The sequence below is a fragment of the Ambystoma mexicanum genome, chromosome 5q (assembly GCF_040938575.1).
Source record: "Ambystoma mexicanum isolate Mex_15411 chromosome 5q, UKY_AmexF1_1, whole genome shotgun sequence".
Lineage (NCBI taxonomy): Eukaryota > Metazoa > Chordata > Amphibia > Caudata > Ambystomatidae > Ambystoma > Ambystoma mexicanum.
Window position 1 is genome coordinate 641,429,218 of NC_090933.1, and position 14,901 is coordinate 641,444,118.

At 49.9% G+C, this 14,901-nt stretch overlaps 1 protein-coding gene across 8 annotated transcripts in view; it reads right to left on the minus strand.

Annotated features, from left to right (window-relative positions):
• Window positions 1–14,901, minus strand: part of ASPH (aspartate beta-hydroxylase) — a 1,438,894-nt gene that overhangs the window by 761,196 nt on the left and 662,797 nt on the right. For all 8 annotated transcript variants that reach the window (XM_069621106.1, XM_069621103.1, XM_069621107.1 and 5 more), the window contains one exon: window positions 3,905–3,949. In XM_069621106.1, the coding sequence (XP_069477207.1) occupies window positions 3,905–3,949 (45 nt within the window). The remainder of the gene's footprint in view (window positions 1–3,904; window positions 3,950–14,901) is intronic.

Below are 14,901 nucleotides of genomic sequence, written 5' to 3' on the forward strand. Positions count from 1 at the left end.
ATCGTGGTTCCACCATCTTCTGCGTGGTTTTAGTAAACCTATTGATTGTGCTTTGCTTCCTGTTGTTCCATCCGGGCATACTGCCCGTGGAGTGTTTGGCGGGCAGTGCTCCGATAGTAAGCCAGTGTGCTACGAGCTGGCTAGCAGCGATTGGCGCGCAGGGCCTGATGGGGAAGTTTATACAGAGCACGTCAAGTAATTCATAAGTTTGGGCCTCTGATGTAGAAGATGTTAGCAGCAATAGCTGTATGTCCGCTTCTCCTGCCGCCCGGATCAGATGACAGGGCAACTATTCTGTCAGTGTTGAGGGTGATGACAACCCGCAGCAGCGAGCCACGTGCAGGAATGAAGGTCATGCCTGGGGCAGCAAAAATTCAACGTGATCAGCAGTAACTAGGGTGTTCAGGGAAGCGGGCCCGCGGAAGTCAGTACTAGCCAGCATGCGTGGGGAGCTGTGGGCTCAGAGTGTTTAGTAGCTCACCTTATGTCCGGCAGTAGGGTCCATGTGAGATGTTGGTGTAGAAGGTTATGACTTGCGACAGCGGGGGGGAGGGGTCGTAGATGCTGTAGGCTGGATCCCTTGAGCAGAAGTGGGAATCCGACAGTGAGCCCAGCCAAGAGCGAGGGAAGCGTCCACCATGTGTCCGGATGTTGTATTGTTGATCCGGATAGCAGCGGGGGCCATTCGCTACTTGCGATGTGGCAGTGGGAAAAGGCCATGGAGAGTTTCGCCCACATGTTGGGGCAATTCAATGAAGCAGGGAGGGGGTCCGGGTCACCCCTCACCGGAGCCCAACAGCCAAAGGGTCTCGGGATCGAGGCGCTCCCAGGAGCGCATCCTCCGTACGGGGCAGTCGCCCATGCGCAGCACCAGCACCGCTGGGAAGGTGATCAAGGACGGGCTGCCAGAAAAATAGTACAGGCGGGTTGGGGTCCGATGAAGGCAGCAGCTATGGAGTATATGCAGCAGGCAGGCGCGCTGATCATTGCTGTCCAGGATGGGTGAGAGAGCAGCCCGGGAGTTCAGGTCAGCAGAGCCCCTCCCCCCAGTGGGCCTGCCTTGGTGTCAGGTGGCTGGGGAAAGGCCGCCTCCGGAGCCGACACGCAGGTACAGCCAGAGGATCTCACCACAGCAGGGACACAAGCCGCAGAGAGGGCCGGGACTAGCGCAGTCAAAACAGGAGTACTATGGCTCGCGGCTGGTGAAGCAGCAACGAAGTTCGCAGCGTGTAAGTGCCCAGTAGACAGATCAGAGGGTGATCCCAACACGAGCAGAAGCTCTACGCAGCCATTTTCAGACGTGCGCAACAGCGCCCCCGACCCTACCACTATTCTAACAAAATAAGGTCCAGAGAATTGCTCTCCTGATTCTTTTATCATGTTTTCCCTTTGCACAACCTTTTTGTTAGTAGGCTCATTTTTAGTAATCTAATCGCCTTCTGTACAAGTTCTTGTTTCTTTTGGATTTTCCCCCCTCTTTAGTGATTATTCTCCAGAAGTCCCTTTCAACTTTCTTGAGGTGGAGCTTGGAGCGTGGGAGGCCTGGGGATTCCACAGAGTGTCGGTTGGGACTTGGAGATAGACTGCGAACCAGAGCAGAGGCTTGTTACTTACTCTCCTACCTTTCATTGACTATACCCATGTAACTAAGAAGAATAAAGCCTGTTCCTTTTATACTTACCTGAGTCAGCCTGGTTCCTACTCCATGTCATTCCTGACTCAGATACACCAGTCTGCTTGGAAAGACCCAAGGAATAGCTGATGTAGAAAGGTTGAGTAACTCAATAGAGAAAAGTGAGTCACAGAAGGATATTTTGTAGTTGCAGAAGACAAGGTAGCAAGGCATCTGATGATTCACAGGTGAGGGGAGACTGAACCAGAGTGGTCTCCTGATCACCCGAGATAAAAATTCTCTCGTTGGTTCGACTCAGAGAGACTGCAGAGTCCTGGCAGAAAAGGAGCTCTCGCTTCTGGCCCCAGCAATGTAGGCATAGTGAAGAGTTTCAGAGACACGTGGGCTTCGAGCCGCTGTGATCCAGTTGTCCCCACTGGAGCAGGGGAAAGGAGGGCCGTTGTGGGTTCCTTCTAGTTTTCTTTCAAGATGCAGAGCTTCACTACTGCATTCTTTGGGACGTTACAATGGGTGCTGGTAGAGAACTCAGCCCTTCCTCAAACAGCAGGGATTCCACAGTGCAGGTTCAAAGATTCAGATGTAGCCAACCGGAGTGGGAAAGGGGGTCTGCGGTCATCTCCTTTGGGAATGAGTTACTGAACCTGCATCCAATCACACACCAAGCATAATAAAAACCAAGGGGTGGCCCATCCATGGCACAAACCTGCATTTTGAAGAGGTCTCTCAAACAGAAGGATCAATCGGCACTGTCCAAACTAGGCATTTGCCAGACAGATTTGTTTTCAGGCTGACTACAGCTCCCAGTACTGGAACACACACCTCCAGTGGCCAAGCTGGTCATCCTCACGTACACAAAGAGGGACATGGTCTAGTGACCCCCATGAGGTCTTTGAGGCTAACTACAACTCCGATCTTGATGAATGGAGGAGCCGGTCGAAAAGGACCGTTTATTTAAAAATTGATTTCACCCAGAGAAAAAGGGGTAACACTTCTTTAGAAGTCAAAGAGTCTTAAGGCAGGGCAAATAGAAACAGAGCCACACTTGGTCAGGCTTGAGATTAAGCCTGGCTGGGAGAAAACAAGCATAAAAGCCAGCAAAAGGTACAGGGAACTACCACGTGTTAAAACGTGGGCATTCTGCATAATATAGGTGTAATTAGCTGGTGACCCGGCCAACATTTTTGCTACCATCTTGGGTTGTAAGGACTCCATGTCTCCTGACAACACTTGGATAACCACTGCCTGTATCTATGTACCCGTTGCCACCGCCAAAAAGATGATACTTGTGTGGTGGCAAGGCTCTACAGTTATCCCTCAGAGTGCTTCTGCTTTTAATATCTTGACACTTGTTGAAAGGGACACTGCTTACTTTCCACCCTTTTGGAACCAGCAGCAGAAGTGCTCAGAGTGTGCTGGCTCTGGTTCCATTGCAACCCAGGGGGAGGCTTGTCCTCATAGTTTGGGAACAAGTCTGTGCTCCCTACAGCAACTGGCTTCGAAATTAAGCACAGCAAGCCTCAGATCTTTTGCAGTCATTGCAAATCCCTAGACACTACATGCATCTATCATCACCGTGAGAAATGAGCATCATCCTAGAACACCTGGTGCATGCTTTAAAGCCCAGAGCCTTCTTGCTCATTTTGATCAAAGACTTTAATAAGAAAATATGGGTACATCATACATGACCGTGGGGTCCAAGACTCAAAGCACATTCTGAAGTCATGCAACCATTGAACTCGGGATAGGTGGCACCACTTAAAACCTGGGCACCATCACTTCTAGTGGAGGCAACAAGGGTGCCCTTGTGGTGGTATGGGTGCGCCACCTCGCACCATTCAAGAGTGAGTTAATGTCAAGTTCGCAGCCTTGCGGCTAGACATTTCACCAATTAGGACTCCGCAAAGGCGAATGCATCCATTAGACAAGTGCATTTATAATAATGCATTGAGGTTTCAACTATACTGCATCTATGAGCGGTGTACACACTTGATGGAATTAAATGGCTCATTCAGCCGTGCATCACACAGACACTGAACTGGAGACAAATGTTAAGAGTCTATTAAGGGCTGCTTTGAGACCTAATGAATGTAATTAAAGCTGATTAACAACATTGCAGATCTGGACATATTTAAATCTTTAAATGTACCCAAAGTAATATGTAAACAAAAAAGACAACAAATCGAAGCAATTTATCAGCACTGTTTTATTCATATTGATAAGCAATATATATGACATCCTAAAGTAGGCCTCATAAAATCGAACAAGCGTTACCTGATAGATGCTCTTTCTGCCCTTCTACAGGTACCGCCTTTTCTTCTGAAAAAAACAGTAAATATTCTGTTAAGTACGGTTAAGATGTATATAAGAAATTAAAGTTACTCACCATGGGGACTAGAGTACTCTCAGTCCTTAGTCCCTTTTCCTCCATCCTTGTAGGCGTCCAACATGAGGACGGTACCAGATCCTTTGGCAACAGAGTTTCACCTTTAAATATAGCATGCAGGAGGCGGCCTCGGGTGTGGGAATGTCCAGCTGAGGGCCCGCCCTCCAGCGCCTCACCTCAGTCCCCCAGAACATATCGGACCCTTAGATACCTGGCTACTCTTAGTACATATTAGCCCTTGGCATACTAGCGGGGAAAGGTGGGTGGGAAGTATGGAGGAAAGGGGACTATGAGTAACTCTAGTCACTATGGTGACTAAGACAAGCATTACTCAGCGTAATAGCATTCCGATGATTGTATCTGCTTAGTTTCACATGCTGTGCATATAGTGACATCTAGTGGTAATCGTGGAGTATTGCATCTTTCTTTCGAGGATCGAAAGGGGACGTCGACATGGCCGTGACTAACACCATCCCTAACGTGACGTGTAGTGTACCCAAAATACCCCACGGTCTAGGTCCCTCCGATTGTGTTTTTTCTGCTGTGAGGGAGTATTATAGCCAGCATGAGTGAGTACATAGGAGAGAAAGTGTAAGGGGTCTATGTTCCTTGTACTCCATGAGGGGAGGAAGGGTGGGCGCATTTGAATCCAAGTAGATACAATCATGAGAAATGCTATTACGATGAGTAATGCATGTCTTCTGATGCTTGTTAATCTGTTTAGAATCACATGATGTGCATAGACTAGCGAGCAGTACCCAGACATGGTGATGGGATGTGAGAAGGAACAGTAGCAAAGAGATGTCTTAGCACTGCTTGTCCCACCTGAGAATCAGACATAGTGTACGTCTAGGCAGTAGTGTTGTGTAAAGGTGTGTACAGAACTCCAGGATGCTGCTTTACAAATGGACTCAAGAGGAACATTTGCAATGAATGCTATGGTAGCCCCTGTGCCCAGAGTACAGAGTCCTCTAGGCGTGAAGGCCAGATCTCTCTTGGCAAGAGTATAGCACAGTGTGATGCAGTTTACGATCCACTTTGAAATAGCTGACCTAGAGACAGGGTCCACTTCTCTACCAGCTGGCAATGAAATGAAAAACTGGTTTGTCTTTCTCAGTGGTCTTGTCTTCTCCAGATAATAGATCACAGCTCTCCTCAGCTCTAGTGTGTCAAGGCTTCTTTCGGCCACGTTAGTGGGGTCCTGGAAAAAGGTGGGTCGTTCTATAGACTGGTTCACATGAAACTTTGAAATACATTTAGGCGCAAATCGTGGGCGAGTGCGCAGGACCACCTTATCCATGTGAATTGTGACGAATGGGACTTGAACTGAAAGGGCTTGCAGTTCACTAACTCTCCTTATTGATGTGATCGCCACCAAGAAGGTAGTATTGTTAGTGAGTGCTTTGAGGCTAGCCTTATGAATAGGTTCAAAGCGAGGCCCCATTAGTCTAGTAAGTACAACGTTCAGGTACCATCCGGGAGCTGGATTGGAAATAGGGAGATGAAGTCTCTTCCTCCCCTCGATAAATGCCTTCATCACTGGAATTTTCCACCACAAAACTTTCTGGGACGTGGTGCATGCTGAAAGTGCAGCGAAGTGGACTTAAGGAATTGAAAACCATGCCTGAATCTAGCAGGTGAGTTGGGTACAGGACGATATGCGTAGGTGAGCATTCAATTGGATTGATGTTTTTGCCATTACACTAGATGAAAAAGCATTTCCATTTGTTGGGAGTAGCAATGTCTGGTGTTGGGTTCCGCGCTTCCCGGAGTATGTCCATACATCTCTGAGGGAGTTGGAGGTGCCCGAACTCTATGACCTCAGTAGCCAGGCAGCCAAGTTGACAGTTTGAGGGCATGGATGTAGTGTCTCCCCCTTGTCTTGTGACAGCATGTTGTAAGGGCACAGCAGCTTCCTGGGAGGGGATACTGACATTGCCATGTGATGGGAGAACCAGTTGGCAGGCCCATATCGGGGCCACCAGAACCATCCCGACTGGTTCCTGGTGCATCTTGTGCACTATCCTGTTGAGTAGGAGAGTCAGGAGGGTTAGGGGGGCCAAGCAGAGACATTTCCCTGACCATGTTAACCAGAGATTGTTCCCCTTGGAGCGGTTCTGCAGGTACCTGGAGGCGTAATATGAGCACTGTGCGTTCTCCAGAAAAGTCGATCTCTGGTAAGCCCCAGTCTGCAAAGAAGTTGAGAACAATTGCCACTTGTACTCTATGGATAGTGGGAAGTCTCTGCTGAGTACACCCGCCAGGAGATTGAGTTCCCCTGGAACCTGTTGTGACAATGGGAACATTTATTTTTTATTTATTTTGCATTTGTTAAGCGCACTTGCAGCCCATGAGGCATCGAGGCGCTGTTACAGAGGATACACAGATTTAAGATTACATTCGGGTGCAGGAGGCTCTTAGTTACAGGTTAGCAGGCATATATGCAGAAACAGGTTAAGGTCATACAAAGAGTCTGGTTTTGATAGCCTTGCGGAAGGCTAGGTGTGACTCGATGAGTCTGAGGTGAGGTGGCAGGGCATTCCAGTGTGTGGCTGCTAGGGTGGGGAAACTGGAGCCACCAGCACGCACTTTCCGCGAGGTAGGCCTGACAATGGTGTTGGCGTAGAGAGATCTAAGTGGTCTTGTGGCGGAGTGCCTGGTGATTCTGTTCGTCAGGTAGGGGGGGGCAAGCTCGTGAATGCATTTGTGGGTGATGGCAAGAGTTTTAAAGACAATTCTTTCTTTAACAGGGAGCCAGTGCACTTGCCTTCTGATTTCGGAGATGTGGTCTCTCCTTGCGGTGCCGGTGGCTGCCCTTAGAGCATTGTTTTGAGCTAGCTGAAGTTTGGCGATGTTTTTTTTGGAAGTCCCGACGAGAAGGGCGTTACAGTAGTCAAGTCTTGATCCGATGATGGCCCTGGCAATCGTGAGGCTACTTTGACGGGCAAGGAAAGGCCTGGTTGCGTTGATGACTTTGGTGTAGTAGGCTGAGGAGGCGGCGATGGCATTAACCTGTCTGTCCATCGACAGGTCGGAGTCAAGGTAGACTCCGAGTGTCTTAATATGGTTAGAGACTTTAATTGGAATATTATCAATGGTGAAGGAGGTGTACTGTTCTCCGAGATTGCCGATGGTGAAAGGTGAGCCAATAAGGAGGAGTTCGGTTTTTTCACCATTGAGGCAAAGCCAATTCTCCGCCATCCAGGATTGGATGGTAGAGTAGATAGAGGAGAGGGTGTTAGAGTCCGCTAGGTAGTCGCCTGTGAGTGGGATGAGTACCTGCGTATCGTCCGCATAATTGGTGTATGAGATACCCAGGGAGTCCAGGATGCTGAACAGTGGCCTCGTGAAGAGGTTGTAGAGAGTGGGTGCGATACAGGAGCCCTGGGGGACACCGCAGGTGAGGAGGCTGGGGGTGGCAGCAGCAACTTCAGAAAAGACTTTCATGGCCCTTTCTTTGAGAAAGGAGGTGACCCATTGGCAGGCTTTAGGGGAGAAGTTGGCTTGTGTGGCTAGGTGGTGACACAGGGTATTGTGGTCGACCAGATTGAACGCAGCAGAGAGGTCAAGGAGCAGTAGAAGGGCCGGTTTGCCTGCGTCTCTGAGATCGTCCATTTGGTTTTTCAGGTCTAGGAGGGCCGTTTCAGTGCCATGGCGAGGGCGGAAGCCAGATTGTCGTAGACCGAGGAGGCGGTTGTCCTCTAGGAACTTCTGGACTTGCAGGTAAGCTGCTTTGTCCAAGATTTTGAGAAGGAACGGTACAGTCGTAATGGGCCTGTAGTTCCCCGGGACGGTTGGGTCAAGAGAAGGTTTCTTGAGAAGCGGGCGAACCCAGGCTTCCTTAAGTCCTGGTGGAACATGGCCTGATTGGAAGGATGAGTTGATAAAGGCTGTGAGGAAGGGGGCTAGGCTGGGTGCGGAATCCTTGATGAGGCTGGCGGGGCATGCATCCCCTTTACAATTGGAAGGTTTAATGGAGTTGAGCAGGGTGATGACCTCTTGCTCTGTGATGTTTTTAAATTCGAACAGCGGGGAGGACGTGGTCTTGGTGGCTGGTTTAGCATGCATGTTCGCTATATTCTCGGAGAGGGCTTTTTGGTGGCCACAAATTTTACTTTGGAGAGTGTTGAGCTTCTCAAGCATGGCAGATTGAATGCTGTTACACCATTTGTCATCTTTGATGATAGAGGAGGGGGGGGCAGATGGTTTTTCGAGTTCCCTGAAGATGGTGAAAAGTTCCTTGGAGCCTGACTTAGCGTCAGCAATCCTGGTGTTAAAGGAGGCAGCCTTTGCTCGAGTGATGTTGGTCTTATATAGTTTGGAAATGGCTTTGAATTTTTGTTTAGTGGCTTCAGACGGGTTTGCCTTCCATGAGGAGAGAGCAACCCTCTTCTGTGCACGTTGATCAAGGAGTTCTTTGGAGAACCAGGAGTTGGCATGTTTGGCTTTTTTGGCTTTTTTGAGAGTTAGGGGGGCAATGGCATCCACAGCTGATGTGATGATATCCTTAAAGGTGTTAGCTAAGGTATCGGGGTTGTTCGAAGAGGGGGTTTGAAGGGCTGGGTTAAGGAGGTAGGGTGCCAGGTTTTCGGCTGTGAGAAGGCGTGAACTTCTGGAGTACGTGTCGGGGCAGGGTGGTGGCGGGGAGAAGGCAGCTTTGTTAGTTCCGAGGTTGAATTGGATGTAGTGGTGGTCGGACCAAGGAATGGGGTTGTTGTCCTTGATGAGAAGGGTGCAGTTGTGATGGCTGACCCAGTCAAGGGTGCGTCCTTTGATGTGTGTAGGCTGGGAGATGGAGTGCGTGAAGCCTAGGTTGGAGAGTGCCTTCTTGAGGTGTTTTGCAGGGGAGTCCTTGGGGTCGTTCAACCCTAAGTTAAGGTCACCGAGGAGTAGGACCTGTGAGGTCTTTTTGATGTTATGAGAGAGTGCAGAGATGAGTGTGTCGTGGAAGTCGGTGCACGGTCCTGGGGGTCTGTAGACAATGTGCATGGATATGGTGCAGTTAGCTGATACGTTAATTTTTAGAGGGAGGTAGTCGCTATTGCTGTCAAGGATGCCTTCTGCTTCTCTGATGGAGAGGGTGTCTTTGGCGATGAGGGCAACGCCTCCACCTCTCTGAGAGGTGCGGTCTTTCCTGTAGATGGAGTAACCAGGTGGGATGGCCAGTGATAGGGCAGGGCCCGAACTTTCGTTGAGCCATGTTTCAGTGAGGATGAGGAGGTCTAGTTCGTCTTTTATGAGCAGGTCATTGATGTCGAGGGCGTGGGCTGGTACAGAGCGGGCATTGAGCAGGGCGCACAAGAGCGTGCGGCTAGGGGGAGGCAGGGGGAGTGGGAGGCTGGTAGCTGAAGGAGGATCAGAGGAGCTAGGTGGGGAGGTCAGGGGGGAGTCAGCGGTAAGATTAGGGGGCACGGAGGTGTCATTGGGCAGCACACAATCAAGGGGGGTACCAGCAGTGGGACCAGAAAACATATGAACATCATTAGGCCGCAAACAGTCAATGGAGGCACCAGCAGTGGGTTCAGAAAACATATGAACATCATTAGGCCGCAAACAGTCAATGGAGGCACCAGCAGTGGGTTCAGAAAACATATGAACATCATTAGGCCGCAAACAGTCAATGGAGGCACCAGCAGTGGGTTCAGAAAACATATGAACATCATTAGGCCGCAAACAGTCAATGGAGGCACCAGCAGTGGGTTCAGAAAACATATGAACATCATTAGGCCGCAAACAGTCAATGGAGGCACCAGCAGTGGGTTCAGAAAACATATGAACATCATTAGGCCGCAAACAGTCAATGGAGGCACCAGCAGTGGGTTCAGAAAACATATGAACATCATTAGGCCGCAAACAGTCAATGGAGGCACCAGCAGTGGGTTCAGAACATCCTGTGTTTGAGAGACCATTTCCGTATGTTCTGTGACAGTTTGGATAGCCCTGGAGAGTGAGTGCCCCCTTGTTTGTTTAGGTAATACATGGCCGTAGTACTGTCCGTGAGGACTAGGACTGTTTTCCCCTGGAGGTGCATTTGGAAAGCCTTCAGACCTTTGAACACTGCTTGTAGTTCCAATAAGTTTATGTGGTTGGATGCTACCACTGGGGACCAACACGCTGTGCACCATCTGAAGGAGGAGAGTCCCCAACTCTGGCAGTGATGAGTCTGTGGTAAGAGTGGCTTCTAATGCAGGGGTGGTGAAGGTTTTCCCTTGAAGGAGGTTCTCCATTGACCACCACGGCAGAGACTGAACGAGGGCTGCAAATAATCATTAGATTGTCCCATGGTCCGCTGGCCTGCCATCATTGGCTCGAGAGCCACTACTGCCTGGGGCGCATGCGCAGAGGTGCGTGTGGAACTAGGTAAATGCAGGAGGCCATCATCCTTAACAGTTGCATGGCTTTGCGTACAGTCACCTCGCCACTGGCCCATGGTGAGGGATTAGGAGACAGCATGTTTTGTACCCTCGCGTTGGAAAGACAAGGCCATCTTTGGTCTGAATTAGAGCACCTAGAAACTGTTAATACTTGGCTGGGGTCGAGGCTGGACTTCTCGTTGATCAAGAACCCTAGACTGAAGAGGAAATCTACTGTCTTCTGGGTATTTGGATAGGCATGTTCCATACGAATCCCGTTATTAGCCAGTCGTCAAGGTAAGGGTAGACTGGGATGGACTTTCAGCGCAGGTGAGCAGCTATTACCGCCAGTACTTTCGTGAACACCCGTGGAGTTAAGGCAATGGCGAAGGGAAGAACCTTGAACTGATAGTGCATGCCCTCTATCATGAACCTTAGTTACTTTCTGTGCATGTATGCATCTTTCATATCCAATGTTGCCATGTAATCCCCCCTGCACCAGCAGTGGGATTACTTCCTGCAATGTTGTCATTCTGAACTTTTGCGGTTTGACAAATTTGTTCGCTGGATGCAAATCTAACACAGGGCGCATGGTGAGATCCTTTTTGGGTATAAGGAAGTACACTGAATAAATACCCTGGTTTACCTGACGAATGGGGATGACTTCTATGGTGCCCTTTTCCTGAAGGATTTGCACCTCTTCCAGCTGGATTTGCAGGTGTGCTGGTGATAGGCGTCTGCACCTTGGTGGATGGCATTGAGGGGGCCGGTGGAACTCTATACAATAATCGTGGTCGACAGTCTTGAGCACCCACTGGTCTGATGTGATCCCCCTCCCATGCGAGAATGAATGACAACCGTCCCCCGACCGGGGAGGCATAGGAGAGAACCCAGACTCGCAAGTCATTTTGATGCAGAGGCCAGGGAGTTTCTTGGGGTTGAGTTTCTGCTTCTAGCCATGCCTCTGCGCTGTCCCCTTTGTGGATATTGGCCGTTGCCAGCTGAACCTTGTCCGGAGGACTATGGTGTACCTCCTGTGCCATATTGCCCATATGGCGAGTGGGAGAAGGACTAACCTCGAAAGGACTGACGAGAAGTATTCACCTCCCCGCTGTTGGAAAGGCTTGGCTGTAATCCGAGGGATTTCAGCGTCTCATGTTCTTTTTCTTAGCTGCTTCCAGGGCATCATCCACAACCTTACCAAACAAGTTAAGACTCTTCTACAGCCTTATTTATCAAGGAGGCCCGAGTCTCTGGCCTGAAACCTGAATTTTTTAGCCAGGCGTTGCGCTTGAGGAGTGTCCCTTGTGCCAGGGTGCGTGCCGCCATCTCAGCAGCATCTAGAGCGTTCTTGACGATCTTGTGCGTCACACCTGTCTACCCTCTGAGATGACCGCCAGCAGGCGTGATCGTATGGGTTCAGAGACCTCTTGGAGGACTTCTTGAAGCAGGCCCCAATGCACGACGCTGTAACTAAGGGTGGTATTATTCGCAATCCTGGTAGAAAAAGCCGCAGATGTGGTAATACGCTTGCCAAGGGCATATCGTTTTTTGCAGTCCTTATCAGGGGGAGCTTCCACAGTAGACAGTGGTACCCTTGCCCTTCTCCTGGTGGTTTTAACAACCAGCGAGTCTGGAGTGGCATGAACTCAAATGTACATTGGGTCAGATGGAGAGGGGCAAAACATTTTCCCAATCCAAAGGTTGACAACCCTTGTAAGGGAAGGAGACAATAAGGAAGGAACAAGGCGCTCCTTTATGGAGTTTGGCAGAGGAATAGCTTGACTTGTGGGAAGTTTTTCTTTAAAAGTCCTCAACAAAATCAGTCCTGAACAGCCTCCTGCGTGGTGATCTGAAAGTGGTCTGCGGCCCTCTTTAGGATGGCATTAAATACCATTTGGTCGTCTATCGGCGATGACTGCCTCTGCTTAGATGTGGCAGGCAGGGTCCATACAAATAAGGTCTGGGTCTGGGGTATGAGTGGGTAATAGCCAAGGCCCTTCATCTGCTGGCTGATCTTGTCCCCAGTCTGGGTACTGGTAAGTTGTGTCCGGACCAAAAGGATTGTACGTATGACTAAAAGGATCTCATATTTCTTCTGGCTCAGAAAACTCAAATACATCTTCCTGATGAGTCGGAGTCTGGCTAGGAAGCTTCTGCAGCTTTGGAAGAATGGGGCAGGAATCCTTCTCCCTAGGTCTCTTGGGAATAATGTACCTTTCTGAGAAATCCACGAATTGGGACATCTTATTCATATAATTTTCAAACCTTTGCCTAGTCCATGGGGATGAGCCAGAAGGCTCTGGAGGAGGGAAAGGCTTCAGAGAATGCCTCTCAACGAGAGGGGGTGCTTCTGGGTCCTTCAGCTGCCGAAATAATAGCTGAGAGACTCGTGAATTTTCGGCAGCTGTATGAGGGATTTTGACGTGCCTGTAGGTGCGTCACTATTTAACTCCGTCGAAACCTTTGAAGCTGACGCGCTCTTGGACAGCGCGTCTGCACTTGTGCTTTTTTGAGGGAATACCCTTATGAGTAGAATGCCCAGACGCATGTAGAGAAGACAGTTGCGGTGAGGGTACCGTACTGTGAGGTTCGGCAGGCACTGTCTAAGTCTTTGGCAGGCCTGTGGGCGTTTGGTGCTTCTTAGATGTATCCGTCGAGGAAGCTTTGGGGGTTGTGTGCTTCTCCTTGGGTGGTGCGTGTGTGCCCCCGTCGCCAAGGTGTGAACAACCCATAACAGTGCCAGTGGTCTAATAGTCGGGGGCAGCTGACCGGCACCCGGGAAAAGGATGGTTCCGCCGAGAGGTCTATGGCCTCCACGGCAGAGCCATGGCTGCCGCCGAGTCCTCGTCATCCGAGGCAACGGCACCCACGGGTGAACTTTCCGCCTGCATTGCGTAGGCCGCCCACCGCTTTGTCGGCCTATCTTTTAACGTCTTGGGACGAAAGAGTTTGCAGGACTTACAGGAACGCTCATCGTGGTCATGGGGTAAGCACCTATTGCATTTCCGATGGGTGCCTTTCCAGGGATATTTTCTGTTGCACAACAACAAAAAATAAATGGGGTACTCTCCATAGCAGAAGTAAAAGGCAGCAGCCAGACCAGAAAGGGTAAAAGGAAATGCATTCTCAGAAAGAATCAACCCAGGGCCCCAGTCTCCCTACTGTAAGGGCCTGGGCCGGAGGGCCAATGCCACGCGGTCGACGAACATCGATCGGTGCACCAGTCGCTTAACAGTAGTGCACGTCTTTGGCTTAGGGATCCATGAAGCAGTCGAAAAAGAAGTAGTCAAAACTAGATGACCATCGGTCGTGGGACAACAAAAAAACTATTTTGCATTATCAAATCGTGAGAGCTCAGCATAAGGCAACCAACTAGTTGGGCAGAAAAAATATTTGAGGGACCTCCATGCGCGAGGGATTTTGGATACACTACACCTCACGTTAGGGATAGTGTTACAGTCACGCCCATGGCAACGTCCCCTTTCGATTCTCGAAAGAGGCAATACTCTGCGATTACCACTAGATGCCGGACTATATGCACAGCATGTGATTCTAAGTAGATTAACAAGCATCAGAACTTTAATTGCTCAAACGTCCTGTCCCTTCTCCATTCTTGTGGGCGTTTCCACCGAACAATAACAGAGGAACAGAGGGTGGAGCTGTGAGAACCTACCTCATACCTAGGATGAAGCAAAAAGGTTCTTAAGAACTGCCTGACCAAACTCTACATCGCGCCTGGAGGTGGTGTCCAGTGAGCAGTGCTTACAGAAGGCTGACAGAGTGGCCCAAAAAGCCTCCTTGCTGATGACATCCCAAGAAGCATGTCTCTGAAACACAACAGCTGTGGCCTTAGCTCTGACCGCATGGGCATGAATCCCCTCAGGAATAGATTTGCCCATGGCTGTGTATGCCTCCAAAATGGCCTGAACCATCCAACCAGCTATGAATGCCTTGGAAGTCTGAGTGCCAAGGGAGGAGCCCCCCAAAAGTCCCGAACAATGACTCGCACCTCCTGAAGGATTTCTTCTGAGAGATATAAAACTTGAGAACCCTCTTGAGGTCCAAGGAATGTAGGGCCCTCTCTGACCCAGACTGTGGGTTTGTGAAGAAAACTGGCAGGCAGATCAGGTGGAACAGAGGGAACACCTTGGGCAATACGTTTGGGTGAGTGCACAAGATGACCTTGTCGTGAAATAGGTGAAGGGCTTGCACGAAGACCAAGCCGGCAGCTCACTAAACCTGCACGCAGAGGTGAGAGTCACCAATAAAACAGTCTTGAGCGTCAACAACTGGATGTCCACAGGCCATTGCCTCAAAAGGCATGCATAGCAAAGCTGCAAGAACCACATTGAGGTACCAGACAGGATGGAGCCTATGTACTGGAGGAAAAAGCATAGACAACCCCTTAAGGTGGGCCTTAACTACCGGGTTTGCTGCCAAAAACACATGCCCAGGGCAATTCTTGAAAGCCCCAATTGCCACTAAATACGTGGCGCAAGTATCCACCTGAACTCCAGAATGAGATGGGT